This window comes from Hirundo rustica, chromosome 4 (assembly GCF_015227805.2).
Source record: "Hirundo rustica isolate bHirRus1 chromosome 4, bHirRus1.pri.v3, whole genome shotgun sequence".
Classification (NCBI taxonomy): Eukaryota; Metazoa; Chordata; class Aves; order Passeriformes; family Hirundinidae; genus Hirundo; species Hirundo rustica.
The window spans coordinates 3,186,355-3,198,960 of record NC_053453.1 but is presented as its reverse complement, the minus strand read 5'-3'; the positions used below and the strand labels follow the sequence as shown (position 1 = coordinate 3,198,960).

Genomic DNA, 12,606 nt, shown 5'->3' with positions numbered 1-12,606 from the left:
GACCGAGCTGCCGAGCGTTTGCTGGCCGGCTGTGCCCCTCGGTTCTGGCAGCGATGATAAGCGCAGCTCGGAGTCCCAAAAACGGGTCCTCCCCGGTTTAGGCAGCACTGCACGGAAAAGCATCAATTGCCGCAAATCCGCCTCGTGTCCCCGAGTTCTGGAGAGCTGCCCGTCGTTCCTACCCCTGCTGCGGCTGCGGCAGGGCCACGGGAGCTGCTCTCCAAGGTGGGAAGTTCCCCCCGGTCTCTCCCTGCTCGCCAGCTCAGCGCTTTTAAAGCCTCGCACGCTCTGCTTTCCTCCCACCGCCCGCCCCCAGCATCTCTCGCTCTGCTCCAAACGGATCCGTTTATCACCTAAAATTAAATCTAGCCCTGCAGTCTGCTGCGCTGTCAGGATGCGAGGGTGTGAACCACATCACGGCTCCGCCGTGCCTTAAAAGGCAACACAAACCTCGGCGCCTGGGATACGCGTTCTGTGAGCATCACCGCGGGCACTGCCTCACCCCGAGGTGACATCCTCCCCAGAGCAGGCAGAGGGGGGGAAAACAAACCTTCTCCCCGCCAATTTCATTCCCTCCCTGCTGCCTTTCGATGCCGTGCCAGTGGCAGAGTGTGACGCCTCCGTCCCTGCCCCAGCACGGGGGTGCCCTCCGGCCAAAGCACCTGTGTGCGGTGCTGAGCAGCACCTTCTGCCCGTGTCCTTGCACATCCCGACCTCACCCTCCCCTGGCTTTTTTTGCCTCATGAAGAGGACTTTTCCCCTTCCGTTTCTCCGCCCAGTAGAGCTGCTGGGAGAAGGGACCACCACAAGCATCCCACTCTGTGTCCCACCGTGCCCGCACTTCCCTCCGGAAAGAGGAGGAAGTGACATTTAAGGGTCTCTGCTCCACAGCAGCCCGGAGAGGATGGAAAATTCATCTGCAGCAGCACAGGAGCACCCATCGGGGCTTTAGGTCCCATATTGGGTGCTTCCTGCCCACACTGCCAAGCCAGGTGCTGGCAAGTGGGGATTTCTGTGGAAAAGAGATGCTTTGGGATGCAGATCTGCGGGCACCTCGGCACGGAAGGGGCTTGCCCAGGTGAGGGCCTTTTCCCTCCCCAGCCTCTCCTGCCAGCCCCTCAGCCGAGCGCCTCCCAAGGACACAAATGCGCGCAGGTTGCCAGTTCTCAGACCTCACCCCCAGCAGCATCCCGTGCCCAGAATCATTCCTGCTGCCCTCTGTGTTCATCCCTTGCACCGCCCTGAGCAGCTCATTCCCCTCGCCCGGAGACACACGAAAAACCCTCCAGGGAGGGCGGAGAGGGAACGCTTACCCTTTTCAGGCTGCACAGAACCCACACACCCGCCCTACACACATCCTCAGCGGGGTCCCCCATCCTCCTCCAAAGCCGGCGGAGCGGCACAGCCCGGTGCTCCCATCTCCCATCCCTGCAGGAGGCACCGCCAGGGGCACGGACCCATCCCTGGATGCCCGGGTATTCCCTGGGCGAGCATCCCGGGGTGCTGCCCACCCATGCAGCCCTACCTTTGCGGAACGGCATGGAGCGGGAGGAGGCAGCGCTGCGCTCGGGCTCCTGGGTTCCGCGGACTCGGACGCGTTCTCTTAGACAGGTTTATAAATATATATATATGTATTTCATCGGTATCTCTCTTTCTTTCCTTCCTCCTCCTCCTTCTTTCAGGAGGAAACGGACATATTTGGGCAAAGCCCGGCAGAAACCAGCGTCATTCCGAGGGTGGCACTGCAGAAAGGAGGAAGTTCTTGCAGTTTCAGAGCTTTTAACCCTTCGCTTCCTGGAGACAGCGGGGATGGGAGGGAGGTGACAGGAACAGGACAGGGAGCTGATTGCCTAAGAAAGGGGTGGAAGGTACAGGGAGAGGGTTTTTGAGTTGTTTTGTGGTGTTTTTTTTTTTTCTTGGTAGGACCAGTACAGAAGTGAGTAGGTGCAATAATGGAGTTTTGGCCTCCAGCATCACTTATGCAAATTTCTGAGCTCATCAGAGCACCATTCCCATCTTCTTCGTGGTGGCTCTGGCAAACTGGGAAAACCCAGCTGCATCAGAAACAAGGGGGTCGGAAACTCAGATCCCCTTGTTCAGCATCTCCTGCCCTTGCACGGGGAACTGCAAGTTCAGATCCTGCTGTGCTGTGCTGGATCCCGAGGGTGAGCAAATGCCCCTTGCCTGGTCTCACAGGGCTGGGATAAGCCATGAGCTTTGCAATAGCATCAGCTCTGTGTATTCTCGTCTCTGGAGCTCGGGTTGCAGCAGGAGGTGAAGGTGGAACATATTAACCTGGGAGGGTGATTTATTTTTACAGTGGTTCCTTTATGCCCACCCTGGAGGTAGAAAGAGGCACTGGCTTGGAGGGAGTTCAAGAGAAACTCTTAGAATGGTGCACAAAGGACCCCATCCTTTCATCTTGGTGCTTGACAGCGGTACCATGAGCTGCATGCTGTGTCTCTGCTCCATGCAAAACTGCTTTTTCCCTCCTGGAGCCAACAAGACTTTCCTGAAACCAGTCCTGGTGTGCCCTAAAGCCTCCTCAGACATCTCCTGAGGGCTCCAGCCCCATCCAGACCACCTCGTTGCTCCATGTGAGTGTTCTTCATCCTTCCCAGGGCAAAGTCTGCCAGGTTTGGCTTCACCCCCACTGGAGAAAGGCCAGTGGGTGAGGAGCACTCCAAAAAAACTCCCCCCAGGCTATTAGGAGAGCTGTGGCTCCAACAGGAATTGCAAGGACAGAACACCAGTGTCCTACATGGCTTTGCTGCCTCTGTCCTGCTCAGGGAGTGTTGGCTGCTGCACGTGGAGATGTTCCTGAGCCCCAGCACCATGTGAGGAACAAAAGTGTTCAAGATTTGATGTAATGGGCTGCTGGGCTTCTTCCAGTGACAGGTCTGCCCAAGCAAACTGAGCAGGCAACCATTTCCTTGGGGAAAAATCATCCCAAAATGGAATTTCCCAGGATGTTTAGTAACCTTAAAGGTCCATAGGCTGGGAAAATTTAAGGCAGGTGGGTTGGACATCCACGTGCTGTTGCCAGACAGCCCAGAAGGTAAAGGAGAGTCCTCCTTCACCCCATGTGTCCCAGCACCCAGGTGGAAGGGAAGGACACCCCAGCCATGCCCAAGGCCAGGGCAGCAGGACCCAGGAGTTCTTCTGGTCCACCTCAGCTCTAACCCAGCCCTCTGCTCTGGCAAACGAGTGAAATTTCTTGGAGTGACGAGCTTTCAAATCTCTACAAAACCCAGATTTTTACAGTTTTATTTCCCAGGATAAATGTGGATTAGCAGTTCATCTCCAGAAGGATATTTCCAGCACGTGATTCCAGGGCTTAGCAGAAGAAACTTCATGCAATATACACAGGGTTAGACCCCAAAATGAGTGTCTTATCCATGAAAATCCATGTTTGGAATGCTCATGTCCAAGTTTGTTGTCAATAACATCCTGCACATCTTGGAAGGGCTTAACTCCTCAGATTTTTTTTTTTTTTTTTTTTCCCCAACACTGACCTTGCCTGAACAATGCCACTTCAGCTCCAAAAACTTCCCAGTAGGAATATCCTAGAGTTTTGTAGTTGTGACCAGGACCTGTATTAGAGGATGATGGTTCAGGTCCTCATTAAGTTGCTTCTGTCACCTGGTCCTTGCCCTGGGGTTTGCTCCAGTTATTCTGTGACCTAGAAAGATCTCAGGTGGGACCATCCTTGGTGTCCATGTATCTGGTTTCCATTTTCTAGAAAATTCCAGAAAACAGCTTCCAAGCTCCAGCCGAGGCCATCACAGGAGTCAGAGCATCATTCCTTATATCAGATATCATTGGGTTTCACCCACAGAAAGCACCTCAGGCATCTCAGTGGTGCCAGACAATTTAAACAAGCAGAGAAGAGTTCAAACAGAGTCTGTGGATTTCTGATCTTCACCCCTTACTCACAGTTCAACAGCATTTCTGTGTGGCATCTAGAAAGAACAACTTAAAAGTAAAAATAGTAATAATAATTAAAAAAAAAAATAAAGAGACTCAAGCTGGTCAAAACAAGATTCAGATGAAACTAAACAAACTCTGGTCTAGGATGATGAAATGAGAGCATTTCTCCTCCTGACAGAGCACAAATGCCAGGCTGCATGGCCAGAGAGGGTGGCAGTGGCTCAGCATCACTTGAGGTTTTCAGAACATGTTGAGCAAACATGGGGGGAAGGGTTTCAGCACTGATTGAGCCCCAGGGCTGAGGGATGGTCCAGAAAGCTTCCTGAGACCTTTCCAAGTCCTGGTTTCTGTGGGAGAGGCACTTGGAGCCTCAATGGTTGCTACCAGCTTTCCCAGCCGTGTCCTGTCAGAAGGTGTCCCCAAAGGAAAAAACCCCATAATTTAATGACTAATATGTTAGGGGGGGTTTAGTTAGAACTGACCCAGCAAAGGATCCTTTTACCTGTCTCACAGGTTTAAAACCCATATTTCATAGAAACATGGACAAGTTTGGGTTGGAAAGGATTGTAAAGGCAATCTAGTTCCAAATCCCTGCCATCGACAGGGACACCTTCCTCTATCCCAGGCTGCTCCAAGCCCCATCCAACCTGGCCTTGGACACTTCCAGGGATCCAGGGGCAGCCACAGGGATTCTGAGCAGCCTGTGCCAGGGCCTCAGCACCCTCACAGGGAAGAGTTTTTCCCTCAACTTCATGCTTAAGCCCAGAAAAACCTCTTTATCCAGGATGGAGATTTAATTGGCCTTCCCCACCTCGCACTGAATCCATCTGTGTGCACCATCAAGCTTTGCATCAAGGGGCACGGGGATGAAATGACCTGCCCTGCACATCCCTGCACATCCCTGCACATCCCTGCACATTCCCAGCCAGGAAATCAGTATTGAGCAATTCTCCCTATCCATGTAGTGGGATAATGGGTGGGAGCAGTGTGAGACAGCAATGTCAGTGTTTTCAGCCTGAGAAGCAAACACGGGGATCTCCTTCACTGCAAGGCTTGTACTCTACAAGCAAGTAAGAATGCAAGCAGCTCCCTTGAAATATTTATAACATTTGGTATGACTTGCATGGCACAAACCCAAGGAAGACGAGGGTGCTGGGAATTGCTGGCACTGGATACACCAGGGGACTTGATTACATGATTGATCTGGCTTGCAAAATTCTGTTTCATCCTTTTATAAAATGTCTGAGTGCACAGGCAGGCTATCAGGCAGGCTCTCCTCCTCCTCCCCTGCATTACACATCTCCTGCAGGTCCTGCTTTCCCTGTCAGCACCAGACCCCTTTTTCCCACTGCTCAGCTGTTCTCCGGCTGAGCTGCTGTGATCACACCTAAGCCAATCTTCAAGGTCACACTTCAGTGACCAAGCACTGACCATTACACTTCTGCCTTCAGCCCGTGCCCGGGTTCTCAAGGCCCTTGCTGATCCTCCCCAACTCCAGCAGCCAGACTCTGGTACCCAGCTCCCTTTCTCACAGCGCGCTCTCCGCACATCCTCATCACCAGCCTGGTGCTTCAGCCTTGTAAATTTACCAGGGGAAAGCTGCAGGGAGGCTCGTGGCCTGGTCCTGCTGGGAGAACAGGCAGCACAACCAGGTCATCAGGGCTTAGGATGCAGGAGGGACTGGGAACAATGAGCTTTTGGAGAGTTTACAGCCTATCTCCCCCTTGTAGCCTGACCTAGAGAGATTACTTTTGTTAACCTCTGGTATTAGTGCTGGCATCTTCATATCACAGAGATTAGGTGCTCTATAAAGGTGTGGAGACAAGATTGGATTAGAGAGATGCAGGTCAAAGACTTAGGACAAGGAGGAATGGCTTTAAACTAACAGGGGGCAGGGTTAGATTAGAGATTAGGAAAAAATTCTTCTCTGGGAGGGTGATGAGGCCCTGGCATAGGGTGCCCAGAGAAGCTGTGGCTGCCCCATCCCTGGAAGTGTCCAAGGCCAGGTTGGATGGGGCTTGGAACAGCCTGGGATAGTGGAAGGTGTTGGAATGAGATGGTCTTTAGGGTCCCTCCTAACCCAAATCGTTTTGTAACCAAGTACTCTTGGTCCTGGTCACAGATCCCAGCTGCAGGTCCCAGTCTCCTGTTTTGCACAATTTTCAGCTTTTGGGTTTTGGAGAGAAAGGACTGGACAGCGTTTCCCAGGAGTGATCTGCAGGCAGTAATTACTGCAGCTGTCAGGGACAAACCTTCCTGGCTTCTCTGCTGCTGCCAGCTCCAGCAGGTTTCTAAATTTGATTTTGCTCCTTCCATGCAGGAAATTCTCCTTCCCTTTTCCATTGATTGCTGTGGCTTTGAACTGCTACTATATGCCCACCTGGCTTTGAAGAGGAAATGTCACATTTGGAGAAACATCTGCATCCTTCTTCTGATGCATCAAGAGTGACAGATGATCAGTTCTATTTCACACAGTCCAGGCTTGCTGAGGCAAATTCTTGCCCTGCATTTAACTCCCCCTCTTTTATTTATTTTTTTTTTTTTTTAAAAAAAAGGATGTATTGATTTTATGATGCCAACACCATTATTTTTTAACATAAATGCTGATAGCAGCCGCAAGTTTCCAGGCTTTTATGTTCCCCAGCACTGCAGGAAAAATAAAAACCATTAGGCTTTGCCCATGAATAAATCAGCCTGCTCGATAGAAATAAAACAAAGCAAAACACTTTTAAATTATCAGGTAGAAATCTATGTGAAGAAAGGGGAAGAAACTGTGACTAGTATGTGATAGGTGAAAATATTTTCAGAACTTAATTTCCTTATTATCCCTAAATTCCTGACTTCCTCAGAAGAGCTGAGTCCTTGCAGGTGAATGTGATACTTCTGGGACAGCGTCTTTGGATGCAGTGGTGTTGTGTCATAGGGGATGATGGGCAGGCTGAGATGGATTTTCCTCTGAAATCAGTGCTTGAAGCAAATCTCTGAACCCCAGCTTGAGTACAGTTCATTGCCACAGGATTACTTCCCTGGAAAGGTCTTTAAGTGTTGCTGTTTGAGGGCAACATCCCTTCCTACAAAGAGGGAAGACGAGAGACTGGGAATTGCTCCAGCTCACATCCCCCCCCAGTGGTGACTGCCTCTCTCCAACTGCACAAACCCAGCACTTTCCCAAAGTGGAAAAACTGAAATCCCTCCACTTTTCACTTCCATCCTCCCAAGAGGAGCTCGGTGTGTTTTGCCACAGTTTCATTTGGGTTTTGGTTCACAGTTGCTGTACAAGTTTTACAAGTCCAAAGCAGAGAAGTCCAGAAGTGCTACACAGCTCTGTGCCTGCGGCAGAAGGCGGAGAAACCCAAGATGAGTGGAAGACCTTTGTCTTGGCAGGACCATGTGGATTCCTGAGCTGTTGGCTTGCTGCAAGCTCTCAAATGGAGGCCAGAGATCAACACCTCAAGATGCTTAAAAGCTGCTTTGAAAAAAACCCCATGGTCTTCCCAGAGGAGGAATAAGAAGCAGGAGACAAAAAAAAGGAAAGGGTTAGGCATCTTCCTGGCAAAGATCTTGCTTTCCATTGAGCTGGGGATGTCTTGGGCTTTAAGCATGTGCTGCAACTGCTGGGGCTGCCAAAGCAGGGCAGGGGGATGTCCTGCATGGGAGACAGGGCATGGTGGGTGCAGGATATTTGTGCCCTATTCCCTGATTCCCACAGCTACAGGGCTGAAAGCTTGGGGTGGGTAATGTGTGGATACCAGACATTTGTTTGGACACAAGACATAAGGCCGTGTTTTTACATTTCTGTACTAACAACCCCGTGCTCTGGGATTTCCCAATTTCCTGATGCTAAAAAGAAAAGAGAAAAAGCCATAAAGCCATAACCATGAGCTCAGCAGGGATCAGGAATCGGGGTGTGAGAGGAAACCTCTGCAGGAACACACACACAAACACTACCCCTTCTTCAACTTACAGAATGTTTCCTCTGGCTTTCATACCTGTTCTTCCATTGCACCTTTTCCTCTTCAACATCCATTCTCCCCCCATTCAAACAGGACTTTGCTTACTGACATGGAAAGCTGTGTTTATACCTGTGTATAAAAAGCCACCGGCAGGACCCATCCCCACCTGACACAAACAGGCAGCAAGATCCCTAAAGGAGCACAGCTGACAACAGGATCACATTTGTGTTTATTGTCAGCTGCTACACACTTCTGGTTAAAGTACCAAACACAGGCACACAGACAGGGACTTTGTCATTCATTCTCCCTCGTCAGAAACAGAAGTGAAAGACTTTGTCCAGCAGTTAAAAGTCCTGCAGAATTTACAGCTTTTTTTTTTTTTTTTTTTTTTTTTTTTTTTTTTTTTTTTTTTTTTTTAATCCTTGCCACTAACTGGCTGAGTTGCACCTCAAGTGGGACAAAATATTTTTTTGCAGTTAATAGAAGGTAAAATCACACTGGACATTCAAGGCAAGCAGCACTTGTAACCCACTGATGTGCAGACAGAGAAAGGCAATCTTACCAGCCCAAGTACTCATTTAGAAAAGGTTTCAGAGTTAATAAATCCTTCATTGAGGAGGAGAAAAGAGCAGCTACTCCTTTACTGCTCTTGACATAAGGCATGAGTGTCTATGATTACATCCAGGGCTGCCCAGGGGTTAAGGTCTGTCAGCTCTGGCTGATGTTATGAGCAACTCATGTAATTACCAGGTTTTGCATCCTTAAAAAAATCCTGTTGTCCTCTGTGAAGCAGGAAATGTCACTACAGTATTTTGAGGAAAAGGTTAATTTTTGAGCAACCTGGTCTAGTGGAACTTGTCTCTGCCCTTGGCAGGGGTTTGATGGTCTTTGAGATCCCTTACAATGCAAACCATTCTATGATTTTATGATTCAAATTAAGGCAAAGCAGATGAATTTATCCTCTAAACTACATCATCCGTAAGAAGCAGCTGTGTTCACATTAAACACGAAGTCAAGGGCCAGGTGTCCTGCCAGGAGCTGCCTGATCATCTCCAGCTGGAATTCAGAAGCACCTTCTACAGCCACAACCAGAAGCCAGTGGTGATGTGTGAGGATAAACCAAACTGAGGGATGATAAAGGCACTGGGATTGCTCTTTAACTGCTCTGCACTTTGAATAAAATCACAGCATCACAGGGTGAGAGGGAAGTCTTTTATTGAAACTCTTGCCTATAGCACACACCAAAAAAATTCCCAAGCCCAGGTGCTACTTTCAAAGCTATCTATGAAGAACATACATCTCCCCAGAGCAGCCCAGCAGGAATCCAAATCTCCTGGCTGTGTCCTCTCATTGCTCAGTGACAGCAAATTAACAGAGCACACACGGCTAGACACAATCAATCCCTGTTTGTCTTGAAGGACAACTGCCTCATCACATAAAGGCAGGAATTCAATCATTACAGTACTGAACTTACTGTGCCAGAAAGTGCTTGTAAGCAACACTAAGTCCTCCACGATCACAAGCATCTCCTGCTTTTTTGGGAAAAGGAATAGGGTCAGTCTTGCACCCAGCTAGGAAGAGGTCACCAGTGCCAGATGCATCAGCTGTGTGGATGTTCTTGCCCTCTTCCAGTTTTTAGGGAATTTCAAATAATTTCTACAATTCTGGGAGTAGCTAATCTAACGTTGTTTTTGTGAAGGACAAAAAAATCAGCAAGAGTCAGCTTGGATCCACTGAGGGGAAGTCATGCTTGCCCAGCTTAACCTTCCACAATGAAAGACTGGTCTGGCAGAGGAGAGCTGTGGGGGTTCTGTCTACCTGGACTTCTGTAAGACCTCCAAACATTGTCATCTGTAAGATTGCCCTCACAAAGAAGCTCTTGAAGCTGCAGGAGCAGACACCAAAAACTGTCTGAATGCCTGATCCCTGTGATCAGTGGCTCAGGGTCTGGCTTGAGGCCAGGAGCTGTTGGTGAACTCCAGGGGTCAATGCTGGGTCCAGCCCTCTTCAACACCTTCATTAAAGCAAACTTGGCAGATCACACAGACTGGGAGGAGTGGCAGCTACCTCAGAGGGTCATACTGCCACCCAGAGGGACCTGGGCAGGATGGGAAGAGGCTGGCAGGAACATCAGAGAGCTCAACAAGAAGTTCCAAGTCCTGAACCTAAGGAGTAGCAATCCCAGGCACGAACATGGGATTTAATTCCATGTAACATAGGGTGAATCTTAGGGCCTCTTGCACTAAGTGCTGTGAGGACTGAAAGATTCTCACTCCCCCATTAGACTCCTGCTTGTGGAGCAAGAAGGATCTGGGAGTTTAAGATCATCTTTGAAACATGCCCTATTTGTCTTTCTATCTTTAAGAAGACTGTATGAGGTTACAATACATATTTTCTCTTGCACATAAGGGTAAAATACCCTGACACAAATCTCCCACAGGAACCTGGTTTCAGCTAAGCCCCTCCAAAGGCAATCACTTACAAAGACTGCAGCACATGAATTAACACCTCCTTCTGAACTTGCTTCAGAATCCAAAGCTCAAGGCTAAGAGATTTTACCATTTTCTGTTGCCACAATAAAAAGCAGCTCCACCAGGAATGTGGGTTTTGGTTGCAGAGTTGCAAGTACAGGGGAATAGGGTGTAATACCAACTCTCTAAACCACCTTCTGCCTGTCCTTGGGCAAGGAATTTCTTGTACCTGCCTCCCTCCCTCTCTGGCTATTCAGACAGAAAGTTCTTCGGTGTAACAATTCTCACCTTTCATGCAACAGCGGCAAAGCGAACTTACTTAGACAATAGTAATGTTAAAAATGTTCCCTGCGAGCTCCATCTCACATCTGATTTTAGTCGGACACCAACCAGGCAAAGTGATAAACTGACAGGTGAAAGTCAGCACAGGTTAAGTGCTGAACAGTGCAGGTGAGAAAACAACTCGTGTGCTTAACCATGGGCTCTGAAATAGCTGCTAGCGCTCAGCAACAACACCTTGGGGTTTTAACAATTAGCAAAGTCATCAAGTCACTAAATCCCCACTATTAAAAGCCAGTGTTCTGAATTAGGAAGAGAACGAGGCAGCAAATGGTGATGCCACTGAGCAAATCCCTGTTCTTAAGACCTCAGGGTTGCTAATGCACCAGGCACCTCATTCAGCTCCAGGCTGACATGTCCTACACATCCCTCTCAGCTTCCTGGTGGCTTCAGGACACTCTAATCTCCCTAAGCAGGCATCTAATCTGAATTCCTAGAAGCAATGAACAGTTCATACTTAGCCCAAGAGAAGATGCAGTTATTCAACACATTAGAGAATCACAGCCTTTACATAGGTGCTTAAGCCAAGGAATTAAAGCTTAAATTTAGGAAATCATACCTGAAGAACACCCAGTGCTTTACCTGAAGCACTATGACCAATCCTGCACTGCCAGTAAGGTAAATGCTTTTAACAGCCCATCATCCTCTTTGCTTCCTGTGAAATCAGAACCTTTTAGGGCACCACACACAAAAAAAAAAAAAAGAAACAAAAATATTATTGCTTCAGACCAGTCACCACGTACTTACACATGACAATGAGGTGGCTGCACAATTTCCAGGGTGTAAAGACAAACCACCAAATAAAACTCGGTAGTTGCAAAGAGCACCAAATGAAGTCCTGCTGAGCCTTTGGAAAGGGCACTGAGGAAACAGGAGAAAAAGTGTAAGCAGGAAGAGCTGGAGGTGTTAGATAAAAAGTTACTTGAGAAATGACTAGAAATAGAAATCAGTGGCAAGATTTCAGAGGAGGCCAACCCTCCACCAGAGAAGCAAATTCAGAATCAATTTTTTCAAGGCATCCAAGATACAAACATGCCTGAGGAAGTCTGAGACAACACATTGAGTGCTGAAGAACAGGGAGAAGGTGCATTTGCAAAAAACCGCTTCCTGCTAAGGAGATAAATGAAGTCTGACCACAGAGCTGTGTCTGAACCGCTGCAGGTTTGTTTGCATCACCTGCTGACACACCTGGCTCCACTGTCAGGTGTTTGTACAGCAAAACCACACAGATGGAACTCAGGGGATGTAAATCTGCTCCAGGTTTGCTTACTTTAGTGTCCCCACGGTACAGAAAAACACTTCATTTATAGCATGAATCTCCTACACAAAATATAAATGAGTAAACCCTCTCCCCTACATTTCCATGGATGAACTATATTCCTCTCTTCAATTCTCAGAAGGAAATGGTTCAAAAGTTAACCAATAAAGCCATCCTCAGCAAATGGAAAACCTCCAAGTTACCAGACTGGAAGCTCAAAAGCTGGTGCTAAAAAGCAGAACAGCTGGTTAAAGGCACAAAAACCAGTCTGTGTACCTCAGGAAATGCTTACAGCCTAGTCACTCAAGAGGTATTTGCTGAAATAAGAGCCATAAATAAATCACATTGCTTAAAGCCAAGTCATATTTCAAGCTAAGTTCAGATCACACTCAATCTGTTACCAGTGGTTAAACTTTCTACGGCAGCCACTCAAATTATTTGAGTACTACAAGCAAACCTATGCTAATTCATACCAAGTTAATCTCTTTGTTTTACTACACAGCAGCCAAGGCCTTAAAGTGTTGCTCAAAGTCAAAATGAAAACGAAGAGCAGAGGCAGGAACAGAATCTAGATTCTGTTTTTGCCCCAAGCCCTGTGGTTTTGGCATCAGGCCTGTTCCTCACCTTTGCTGCAGCAAGGGTGGATCAGAAAAAA

The 12,606-nt window shown here is 48.3% G+C and overlaps 1 protein-coding gene across 2 annotated transcripts in view; it reads right to left on the bottom strand.

The window, feature by feature from the left end:
* Positions 1-1,697, bottom strand: part of PFKFB3 (6-phosphofructo-2-kinase/fructose-2,6-biphosphatase 3) — a 40,284-nt gene extending 38,587 nt beyond the window's left edge. For both annotated transcript variants that reach the window (XM_040062199.2, XM_040062200.2), the window contains exon 1: positions 1,526-1,697. In XM_040062199.2, the coding sequence (XP_039918133.1) occupies positions 1,526-1,541 (16 nt within the window). In that variant the 5' untranslated portion in view covers positions 1,542-1,697. The remainder of the gene's footprint in view (positions 1-1,525) is intronic.
* Positions 1,698-12,606: the final 10,909 nt, after the last annotated feature.